The sequence below is a fragment of the Leucoraja erinacea genome, chromosome 24 (assembly GCF_028641065.1).
Source record: "Leucoraja erinacea ecotype New England chromosome 24, Leri_hhj_1, whole genome shotgun sequence".
Classification (NCBI taxonomy): Eukaryota; Metazoa; Chordata; class Chondrichthyes; order Rajiformes; family Rajidae; genus Leucoraja; species Leucoraja erinaceus.
Genome location: NC_073400.1, coordinates 6998702 through 7010875, shown reverse-complemented (window position 1 = coordinate 7010875; position 12174 = coordinate 6998702). Strand labels below are relative to the sequence as shown.

The 12174-nt window shown below is 40.9% G+C and overlaps 1 protein-coding gene across 11 annotated transcripts in view; it reads left to right on the top strand.

The window, feature by feature from the left end:
- The window catches only part of LOC129708602 (homeodomain-interacting protein kinase 1-like), a 100790-nt gene that overhangs the window by 58467 nt on the left and 30149 nt on the right, over window positions 1-12174 (top strand). For 9 of the 11 annotated variants that reach the window (XM_055654438.1, XM_055654448.1, XM_055654439.1 and 6 more), the window contains 3 exons: window positions 7-226; window positions 5166-5284; window positions 8546-8680. In XM_055654438.1, coding sequence (XP_055510413.1) covers window positions 7-226; window positions 5166-5284; window positions 8546-8680 — 474 coding nt within the window. The remainder of the gene's footprint in view (window positions 1-6; window positions 227-5165; window positions 5285-8545; window positions 8681-12174) is intronic. The other 2 variants (XM_055654445.1, XM_055654444.1) reach the window with 1 other exon arrangement.

The following is a 12174-nucleotide window of genomic DNA, read 5'->3' as shown; positions in this document are numbered from 1 at the left end:
CTTTAGGTCAACACCTTAGCTCCTACCTCCACTGCAGCAGCTCTTTCGTTGTCCAGTGCGGATGTGTCTCTGCTTAATTATCAATCCGCACTCTATCAACCTCCAACAGCACCTGTGGCGGGTGTTGCACAAGCAAGCATGCCTCTGCAGGCAGGAGCAACACAGCTATGTGCACAGGCTGACCCCTTCCAGCAAGCCCTCATCGTGTGTCCACCAGCATTTCAAGGTGAGTGTCTTCTTTCAGACTGGACTCTTCGGAAACTTGAATGTCTTCTGTTTCACGTCGTTTAAACATATGGAATGACCAGCTCGTAAGATACAATTGGTCCTATCATTTTGAAGCGTGCACATTTAGGTTCTTGTTTGCTTAGCTTGGCACTTTCTTTTGTCAGGACAGATGGATGTCCTTTATGAAAAACTTTAATTAGCTCCCATTGATATTCTTTAGTATTATATGAAAATAATTAATGGGCTCTGGCGTTTAATGCTTGTTTTTTCAAACTGGTGGTGGAATGTATTGATATAAGTTTGTTTGCTACTTTTGACTGGAGAACATTTAAAATAGCGTTTGGCTGGTATTTTCCGTTACTTTAATAATATTTGACTAAATTCATTGAGGATTGAATATTTTAGGGTGTTTGTGTATAGTTTGATTTGAGTTTCTAGTTGGCAACAAAGTAGAGGAATATAAATGTGAACTATAAAGGCATTAAAGAGGAAATAGCATAACGTTATAGAAATTAGTAAAGAATGGATAAACAGTTGGGAGGAAATCAAGCAAGTAAATGTGAATAAGCGCATCAGTATGGGTGTGGAACTACGTATAATTATTTTGTTAAAGGTGGTAGAATGTGGCATCGTCTGTTTAGAAACAACCAAATCCATTGATAGGGGTATTTAATATTTTGAGACTGTAAAAAGCATGTACATTTATCAGTGAATGGAGAGCCCTATATATTTATCAGTGATTGGAGAGTCCAACAAGCATTTTGCCCTTCCAAGCAGCAACAAATAATGTGATTTTAGTACAGGTGTCAGAAGTTATGGGGAGAAGGCAGGAGAATGGGGTTAGGAGGGTGAGATCAGCCATATTGAATGGTGGCGTGATAGGCCAAATAGCCTAATTCTATTCCTATCCCTTATGACCTATATGGTCAGAAGAATGTAAACACAAGAAATAGCTGCAAGAGCAAACCATCCGCCCTATTTCGCTTGCCCTGTAACTTGCTGAAATCCTTTCCTCATCGCTGCTTGGCTGATGCTTTACTTCGGCACTCTACTATCTTGATACCCCTTGCATTCCCTTAAAATCAAAAGTGGTTATTTGACGTATCCACTGGGTATGAATTGAAACAATGAACTCCTTATTTGTTAAGGTTTTCATGTAAATGTATTCTGTGACTGAGCCTTCTGAGAACACTCGGTAGAAAATATCAAAAAGTTCTTCTCATCACTGTCCTATCTCCAAACCCTTTATTTTGAGACTGACCCACTGACTTTCAATGCCCCAGCCAGGGGAACAATCTGCCCTGTGATAATTTTGCATGCTTCAATGAGATTACTTTTCATTCTTCAAAATTAGAGTTTAGTCTATTTAATCTCCCCTCATAAAACAGTTGCTGTCCCATCCTCTCCACAATCCCAAGGATCCATCTGGTAACCTGTTGTTGCACTTCCCCTATTGATAGCAAGTAATTCCTTAGATGGACGTACTAAATCTGTGCACAAAATTTTAATTGTTGTGTTGCTAGAGCCCCGCTTGTTTTGGTGCAAAATATCTTGTATATTTAAAATCATCTTGCATTCAACATAATGTTCGGCTTCCTGATTGCTTAATATAATTGAACATTAACTATCAGTGACTTGTGTAGAAGGTTACTGTTATGTCTTGCCCGGGACAATGAGGACAACGGAGTAAGTAATTTAACAGTAGTTTACTAATTAACGTCGAACTTAACATCACCGTAACTTACCAAAAATGGGTGCAGCTTTTTAAACCGAGTCCTGCAGATGGTGTTTCCAATCTACTGCGCCCACCCGTGACGTTCCTGGCCAGCAGGGATGTCAGCATGCATGGCAGTAGATAACCATTCAGGACAGTACATTTATCTAGGTTCCTTTGAACACCCACACCTTTCAATAAGGTTCGTTTTAAAAATAACACCCAAATAGATGACTATTTTTGGTTTAGCTGCCATGTCCTTGCCTACCATCTTAACCTGTCTCCACACCCCGCACTGCTGCTATCACAAGAAGACATGGATATATTGCATTTCGCCTCCTCAATCAAATCAGTGATGTTGCTTGCAAATATTTGGGTTCTCCGTACTGATCCATATGACACCCTGCTAGTTCAAAGCTCTTAACTAAAAAATACTTGTTTTTGTTCGTTGACCATTACTCTTTCCATCCCAAATCACATGTGTAATTTTGTTTAGTAACTTTTTGATGTGGTACTTTATTGAAGGCCCTTAAACTCCAAATACATGACAAGTTCAAGTAATTTTGGGTGGTAAAGGTGTACTGCATACTTGCATTCATCAATCAAGGCACTGATAATAAAATATGGCAAATTTATCTTACTTTACGTGAAACTTTGGGTCATATTTGGAGTATTGTGTGCAGTTCTGATCGCTGCATTAAAGAAAGGATATGGATGCCTTGTGAAGGATGCAGAAGAGGTTTACCAGGGTGTTGCCTGGATTAGAGTGCATTCGCTATAAGAAGATGTTGGGAAAATTTTCTTGGATTGTTTTTGTGGAGCATTTGAGACTGAGGGGAGACCTGATGGGAGTATATAAAATATTGAGAGGCATGGCTAGAGTAAATTAGCCAGACCCTTCCCCCCCCAAAGATGGAAATATCAAATATTAGACGGCCTCATTAAGATGAGGGGAGGAAAGTTCAAAGGACATTTGCGAGTCAAATTATTTTTACACAAAGTTGTAGATGCCTGGAATGCATAACCAGGAGAGGCAGTAGAAGATGCCATAACAGTTTAGTAGGTATTTAGACTGGCACATGAGCGGCGTAGAAATGCAGCGATGAGGAACACGTACAAGCAGATGGGATTAGTTTAAATTGGCATAGTTGTCAAGCCATGATGTGGACTGAAGGACCTGATACTGTGATGTTCCATGTTTCTCCTCATCTATATTTGCTGGTCAAAGATAATTCCCTGTTTCTGGATCCATGTTGACTGCTCAGTCCTATTACAATGTGCTTTCTTTCTGTGCACAAATATTGGACCAATGGAGGCTTAGCATCATTGGAAGAGCAGGCTTCATTAACTGGAATATTTGATTAACCGATGCATGTTGGTGAAATCATTGGACAAAGTCAGCATGGATTTACGAAAGGTAAATCATGTCTGACGAATCTTATAGAATTTTTCGAGGATGTAACTAGTAGCGTGGATAGGGGAGAACCAGTGGATGTGGTGTATCTGGACTTCCAGAAGGCTTTCGACAAGGTCCCACATAAGAGATTAGTATACAAACTTAAAGCACAAGGCATTGGGGGTTCAGTATTGATGTGGATAGAGAACTGGCTGGCAAACAGGAAGCAAAGAGTAGGAATAAACGGGTCCTTTTCACAATGGCAGGCAGTGACTAATGGGGTACCGCAAGGCTCAGTGCTGGGACCCCAGCTATTTACAATATATATTACTGATCTGGATGAGGGAATTGAAGGCAATATCTCCAAGTTTGCGGATGACACTAAGCTGGGGGGCAGTGTTAGCTGTGAGGAGGATGCTAGGAGACTGCAAGGTGACTTGGATAGGCTGGGTGAGTGGGCAAATGTTTGGCAGATGCAGTATAATGTGGATAAATGTGAGGTTATCCATTTTTGGTGGCAAAAACGGGAAAGCAGACTATTATCTAAATGGTGGCCGATTGGGAAAGGGGGAGATGCAGCGAGACCTGGGTGTCATGGTACATCAGTCATTGAAGGTAGGCAGTGTTTAAGAGGGAACTCCATGGGTTTCGGCCCGAAACGTTGCCTATTTCCTTCGCTCCATAGATGCTGCTGCACCCGCTGAGTTTCTCCAGCTTTTCTGTGTAACCATTGAAGGTAGGCATGCAGGTGCAGCAGGCAGTAAAGAAAGCGAATGGTGTGTTAGCTTTCATTGCAAAAGGATTTGAGTATAGGAGCAGGGAGGTTCTACTGCAGTTGTACAGGGTCTTGGTGAGACCACACCTGGAGTATTGCATACAGTTTTGGTCTCCAAATCTGAGGAAGGACATTATTGCCATAGAGGGAGTGCAGAGACGGTTCACCAGACTGATTCCTGGGATGGCAGGACTGTCTTATGAAGAAAGACTGGATAGACTTGGTTTATACTCTCTAGAATTTAGGAGATTGAGAGGGGATCTTATAGAAACTTACAAAATTCTTAAGGGGTTGGACAGGCTAGATGCAGGAAGATTGTTCCTGATGTTAGGGAAGTCCAGGACAAGGGGGGGGGAAATCCTTTAAAACCGAGATGAGAAGAACTTTTTTCACACAGAGAGTGGTGAATTTCTGGAACTCTCTGCCACAGAGGGTAGTTGAGGCCAGTTCATTGGCTATATTTAAGAGGGAGTTAGATGTGGCCCTTGTGGCTAAGGGAATCAGGGGGTATGGAGAGAAGGCAGGTACGGGATACTGAGTTGGATGATCAGCCATGATCATATTGAATGGCGGTGCAGGCTCGAAGGGCCGTATGGCCTACTCCTGCACCTAATTTCTATGTTTCTATGTTACGTCTGCCACGTACCGGATAACATAAATTTCATTATTTGTTCTGTGACCACTTTCTTAATTATGGAGTCCATCATTTCCCTTTTATTGAAGCCAGACTCATTGGTCGGTAGTTCTCTGTTTACTCTCAGAAGAACTGATACCAATAGTTTCCGCACTTGAATACTCTGATTTGGATTTGTGATTTGAAAGGATGTAACAATGGTTTACAAGAACTGGATTTACACCTTTCATTCGGTTAAAACCTAGGTTTGTTGTTTGAATGGAACATCAGTATTAAGCTATGATTCTGCCATTCTATTTGTTTATGACCTCAGGAAAAATACCTTGTTAAAGTACCAAAGTAAAATTGTTTGATCTTTTAACTCTTTATTTTATTTTTCTTCACGCCAATTGTTAGAAATTACCTCTTTTCTTGACAGGGCTACAAGCATCTGCAAAACATTCTGGTTTTTCTGTTCGAGTGGAGAATGCAATGCCTGTTGTACCGCAGGCACCAGCTGCACAGTCAATTCAACTTCAGCCAGGTGTTCTTGCTCAGGTAAGTGGTTGACTAGTTCATGTTAAATTCAGTTTTGTTTCCTGCAATTCCCTGTATTTCTGCCTTTGAAGGTGGGGCTCACCAGATAGAATTATCTCATCTTGCATCAGTGCTGTGCTGTCAATGGCAGTAACTACTAGACACGAGAGACTGTAGATGCTGAAATTTGGAGCAAAGAATAAATGGCTGAACACTGAATCTATGCAGCATCTATGGTGACAAAAGGATGATTGACTTTGTAGGTCAAGATCTGCTATCAGGACGAAGAGAGAAAATAGTCAATATATAGAAGTAACTGGGTGGGGTAAGGCAGACTGGTAGGTGAATTGTGGATCCGGATTTTTGTAGTGGGGAGGGGAAATGATGGGAAAATGGTAGATAGGGGAGGGAGAGGGTATATCTTGGGAAGAGTGATGGGTGGGGACTGGTGGTGGACATGCAGGAGATGAGAAAGGTGGACACTCGGAGAACTTGGATAGAGTGGTGGGAGTGGGAAAGGAACGCTGAAGGTGGGTTACTTGAAATTGGAAAATTTGTGGTTCATACCTTCGTCTGTTGGTCACCCAACTGCATTGAGGTGCTGTTCTTCCATTTTGCATTTGATCTCACTGTGGCATTGTAGGATGCCCAGACCAAACAAGTTGACATGGGAAGGGAAGTTGTAATGACATCTAGTCAGAAGCCCAAACTGGCCATTGTGAACAGGATATAGGTGCTCTGTAAAATGGTCACCTAGCCTAAGCTTGGCAAAACTTGTAAGGGGAATGTGGGTCCATGGTGGCTTCTAGAGTAGCACAAATAAAGTTATTTTAATGATATAAGGCAGCTTCCCAGTGCAATTTAACACTTTCTATTTTCCTATTTTCCTTGTAAGAATTACGCTAGGGAGCATCAGATTACGCAAATGGAAGAGTAGAGCTATGTAAAGCTTGTGATTCATGTCATCAGAGATGTGACTTAACCACAGGTAGTTAATTACATTAACCTTACAAGCTCATATAACTGCAGAGTTCTTGATTTTTGTTGTCTGGTTTTGCCTCTGACTCAAAACTCTGGCTTTTTAACTGAGCTGGAATTCCACCGAAACTATTTGCTAAGGCCGCTTGCCTTGGATGAAATTTGCAAGTAGTTTTGACCACTGGGGCTACAATTACCAGGCCAGTTCAGTCTGATATTAGAATAATGAGAGAGAGCTGTTGTAAATGTTCTCTGGTTGCTGTGGTCATTGGTAACATTGTATCCCTTTTTTGCTGAAATAATTAACTTAGCACTAACCAGACATTGAACCTGGTCATTCAAAAATTCTCAGGTTAAATTGGGTGAGTTTGTTGAACAGGCAGGGGAATGCAGGAATCAAACGTTTTTCCTCATTGATGCTCCAGGATTTATATTTACTTTTATTTTAAAGAAAACTTAGAAAATTGAAACGCAAAAAATTGCCAGAATAAAAAAATCTGAAATGAAAATAAAGCACTGCAATATAAATATCAAAATCCCATTGACCTGATTGAAACAAATCTGTTCATTGCAAAGCCATCTAAGTTCTGAGAGAAAAGTAGAAATAGGTCCGCAACAATTAAACAAAATATAATTTATGAAATGATCTTGTGAGTTAACTGAAAAGAGGCGAACAAGATCGGTAATGTTAATTCAAACTAATTTAAAAGCTTCAGAAGAGGTAACTATGGCACATTCAAATTCTTGTGTCCAACACAGCAAGATATTTTAGTGCTGGAATTTAGAAGGATGAGAGGGTTCTTATAGAAACATAGATACAATTCTTAAAGGATTGGACAGGCTGGATGCAGGAAAAATGTTCCCGATGCTGGGGGAGTCCAGCACCAGGGGTCACAATTTAAGAATAAGGGGTAGGCCATTTAGGACTGCGATGAGGAAAAACCTCTTCACCCAGAGAGTTGTGAATCTGTGGAATTCTCTGCCACAAGAGGCAGTGGAGCCCAATTCACTGGATGTTTTCAGGAGCGAGTTAGATTTAGCTGTTAGGGCTGAAGGAATCAAGGAATAGGGGGGGGGAAAGCAGGAACGGGTACTGATTTTAGATGATCAGCCATGATCATATTGAATGGTGGTGCTGGATCGAAGGGCCGAATGGCCTACTCCTGCACCTATGTTTTTGTGTCTACATATGTGGGGAAATTAAATTAAATTGAAAAGTTTTTAAGCTTTTCAGCTGTGCACATAACAAGTAAGTTGTCATGGCATATTTTGAGTGCGTTCATGTGACATCAAGGAGGTTTTGAATCAATGAACATCAATGGCATGTCAGAATAATTTTATAAGATGAGTTCACTATTTAAAAAAAAAAGACAATTACTGAATCGATAATCAGGTATCTAATTGTGCAAGTCGTTGGTCTCAACTTGACATTGTATCAATATTTGTTCAAGCATATTTTTGTACCACTGGTGTGTTGTTTGATATTGAAATACAAACATTGTTCATATATAAATATGTTTGTCTCTACCTGAACACAGTTCTGCAATTTGAGGATCATGTGCTTTGCGGTGGTTCAGATTCATATTGAAATTGAAAACAAGAGATATATATGGCCACAATTGATTGTAATCAATTAAAACTATCTCTTGCTTATTACTAATTTTCTTTCTTTTTTGTCTAGGGTTGTAACAGTTAAGAATAAATAACCACTTCCTTTTTTTTTGCAGTATTGTAAAATGTAATTTAGAAATATTAAGCAAACATTTTGTAGCTTTGAATGTTTTATTGATGGAGGTCAGAAGTGTTTATCTCCTAATTCAAGATTTTGAGATTGTACATCAATGCTGTCTTTGTTTCATAATTTTGTTCAGGAGTAAATTATACTTTAAAACTAGAAACTGGAGTATTATATGTAATAATATAGGTACAATCTTACCTGTTTTATATTTAAAACTGTGATGGGGATCCTTTTTCCCTTTTACATAGTTGGCAGCGTTCCTTTTTGTTTTCCCCATCTTGTATACATCAAATGGGATGAGCAGCTGAGTACTAATGTGTTTTTCCTTCCCAGACCATGACCAATCACAATCTTTTACTTGACTAAAAGAGCATGGGGAAGAGGCAGATTTTGGAAGACTCCTGAGCAAAATGAGACTTAATAATCAAAAGTTTAATTCCTATTTCACTGAGTATTTTACATATACTCAGCCTGATTTTTATACAATCCAAGGAATCAAAAAGGGACGTTGCACTTTTAAAAACTAATGTACATTATAACTAACTACCACCCCCACCCCATTACAGGGCAGCTGCACACCGCTGATGGTGGCCACTCTACATCCTCGCATTGCCACTGTTGCTCCGCAGTATGCGGTCCCTTTTACCCTGAACTGCGCAGCCGGCCGGCCCGCGCTGGTCGATCAGACGACCACAGTACTGGTAAATGCTCCCACTTGGTGTGATTCTGTGCACTAACAGATGCTCCTCTGAGGCTGCTGCAGAGGAACAGAAGCATGTATCTCCGTGTGCCGGCTTATATATTTTCACGTCATTTGACGTCTCCTCTGTTTTACATTTCCGAACAATTTGAATGATGAAACAAGCTATACTTGAAGCCAATACACTTAACATTTCTAAAAGGCTCACAGTCTAGTAACGTATTTGTTGAAGCAGAGGATAGAAAATTAATTTCAGTATTGTTTAACTGTTTGTTTCCTTAATGAATTATCCAGAAAAATTCAAAGTAGTCTGAGGTTTTAACTGACTGTAGAGTAATGATTCGAAAGGTTAAGGGCAGATGTCATATCCAGATATTTTCATCCACCTCGAACCAGACAGAGTTAATCCACTTCAAACCAGACATGTTCGGCTGCAGAACATGGAAAAGATGAGGTAAATGATTACGTTGCATACAAAAATCGGTACCATTGTGTGGATCCCGATATATAAACTAGGCCATTTAAACAATAGGTCAGGAATTACTGTCATTTGTCCCTTCCCATTGCCACAGAGTTCAAAGGTACACAAAAATGCTGGAGAAACTCAACGGGTGCAGCAGCATCTATGGAGCGAAGGAAATAGGCGACGTTTCGGGCCGAGACCCTTCTTCAGACTGATGGGGGGGGGGGGGGGGGGGGGGGAGAAGGAAGGAAAAAGAGAGGAGGAGCCCGGAAGCCATCCGGAAGCAAGCAACCCAAGCGGAATATGAGGTGTTGTTCCTCCAATTTCCGGTGTTGCTCACTCTGGCAATGGAGGAGACCCAGGACAGAGAGGCCGGATTGGGAATGGGAGGGGGAGTTGAAGTGCTGAGCCAAAACGGGAGTTCAGGTAGGTTATTATGGACTGAGCAGAGGTGTTCGGCGAAACGATCGCCCAACCTCCGCTTAGTCTCCCCGATGTAAATCAGCTGACATCTAGAGCAGCGGATGCAGTAGATGAGGTTGGAGGAGATACAGGTGAACCTTTGTCGCACCTGGAACGACTGCTTGGGTCCTTGAATGGAGTCGAGGGGGGAGGTGAATGGACAGGTGTTGCATTTCTTGCGGTTGCAACGGAAAGTGCCCGGGGAGGGGGTGGTACGGGAGGGAAGGGAAGAATTGACAAGGGAATTGCGGAGGGAGCGGTCTTTGCGGAAGGCAGACATAGGGGGAGATGGGAAGATGTGGCGAGTGGTGGGGTCACGTTAGAGGTGGCGGAGGATTATTTGTTGTATTTGCCGGCTGATGGGGTGAAAGGTGAGGACTAGGGGGACTCTGCCCTTGTTGCGAGTGCGGGGATGGGGAGAGAGCAGTGTTGCGGGGTATGGATGAGACCCTGGTGCGAGCCTCATCTATGGTGGCGGAGGGGAATCCCCGTTCCCTGTAGAACGAGGACATTTTCGATGCCCTGGTGTGGAACGTAACGTGCCACAGAGTTCAAACCTTGAGAGAACCTAAATGACCACTGGAATGAGAAAAAAATGCGATGTGCAGTGACATGATGAGGAATGGGAGATAGCTTGCATAGAACATTAATTTTGGATTAGATGATTGGTGCCAAATGGGTTTTTTTTAATGCTGAAAATTCCCTAAATTCCATTGATTTTTCCCTACATTTTTCTTTAACAATTATGTCTTTTACAAATTTTCCTTAATATAAAAACCCCAAGGTGCTTTACTAAATTTGGAGCTCAGCCACAGGGAGATATCGAGGTAGATGACCAAAAGCTTGATCACAAGTATTAAGAGTATCTTAAGGGAGAAAAGAGACTTACATTGGCAGAGAAATTTAACTCCAAGGCATATCTCAGAGATTGTAGGAGATGTGGGATGGAAAGAGGGTGAGGCTACTGAATGATTTGAAGTCTGGGATTTCAAAATTGAGACATTGCTTAATTATGATCCATTACCGATCAATGAGCAAGTTGATAGAAAATTAGCACTGTACAACTGGCTTACAGAAGTTTTGGTGACCAGGATTAGAGCTCACAGAAATGATGAAAGACTCCCTGCGGTTTGCGGGAATAGTCAAGTATAAATCAGACGAGAGTTTCAGCAGCAGTTCATTTGAGGCAAAGTGATTTAATAGATATAAAGAAATGGGCCACTTTAGTTACATGCATTGATTTTGTCAGAAGCTTATCTTTGGGTCAAATATGACCCAAAGCTGCATTAAATGTAATTAAAACTTGATGATAAAAAGGAATGAGTTTGAAGTAGGGACCAAAACCAATACTTGTCTCGTGTTTGGTTAGAATTTTTTGTTTATCTAATATTGGATGTCAGACGTACTGTTGCTAATTTAAAGGCACCTATAGCTCCTTAAAACTGATGACAAGGTGGAGCTCGGGCACTTCTTTTCATTTTTGCTACATACCATTATGTGAACAGACAAAACACCCTGCTGGAATGTAACCAATTGCTAGGAGATTTGAGGTTATTATTAGACCCATCACTTTATAAATTGTATTGCTTTTAGGGTAAGTAACTGGAACATTAATTTGTTCTCAGGTTTGAGTTTTATATTGCACTGATCTGGGTATAGATCCTTTGGTCCTTTTTGAGAGGTATTTGTGCGTTAAAATGCATGCGAATATGTATTAATGTCTATACAGTGCCCTCCATAATGTTTGGGACAAAGACCCATCATTTATTTATTTGCCTCTATATGCCACAATTTGAGATTTGTAATAGAAAAAAATCACATGTGGTTAAAATGCACAGTCAGATTTTAATAAAGGCCATTTTTATCCATTTTGATTTGACCAGGTGGAATTTAAAGCAGTGTTTATACATAGTCCGCGCATTTCAGTGCACCACAATGTTTGGGACATAGCTGTGTCATGTAAATGAAAGTAGTCATGTTTAGTATTTTGTTGCATATCCTTTGCATGCAATGACTGCTTGAAGTCAGCAATTCATGGACATCACCAGTTGCTGGGTGTCTTCTCTGGTGATGCTCTGCCAGGCCTGTATTACAGCCATTTTTAGCATATGCTTGTTTTGGGGACTAGTCTCCTTCAGTTTTCTCTTCAGCATATAAAAGGCATGCTCAATTGGGTTCAGATCGGGTGATTGACTTGGCCACTCACAAATTGACCATTTTTTAGCTATGAAAAACTCCTTTGTTGCTTTAGCAATATGTTTGGGATCATTGTCTTGCGGTAGAATGAATCGCTGGCCATTGAGTTTTGAGGCATTTGTTTGAACTTGGAACAGATAGGCTGTGTCTATACACTTCAGAATTCATTATGCTACTATCATCAGCAGTTGTGTCATCAATGCCAATAAGTGAGCCAGTACCTTCAGCAGCCATACATGCCCAGTTGATTTTGGTAAGCCTAAGGTTTGGCTGATGTTTCTAACAGTTTTATTCTTGTTTCTCAGTCTCATAATGGCTTCTTTGACATTCATTGGCCCAACTTTGGTCCTCATGTTGATAAACAGCAATAAAAG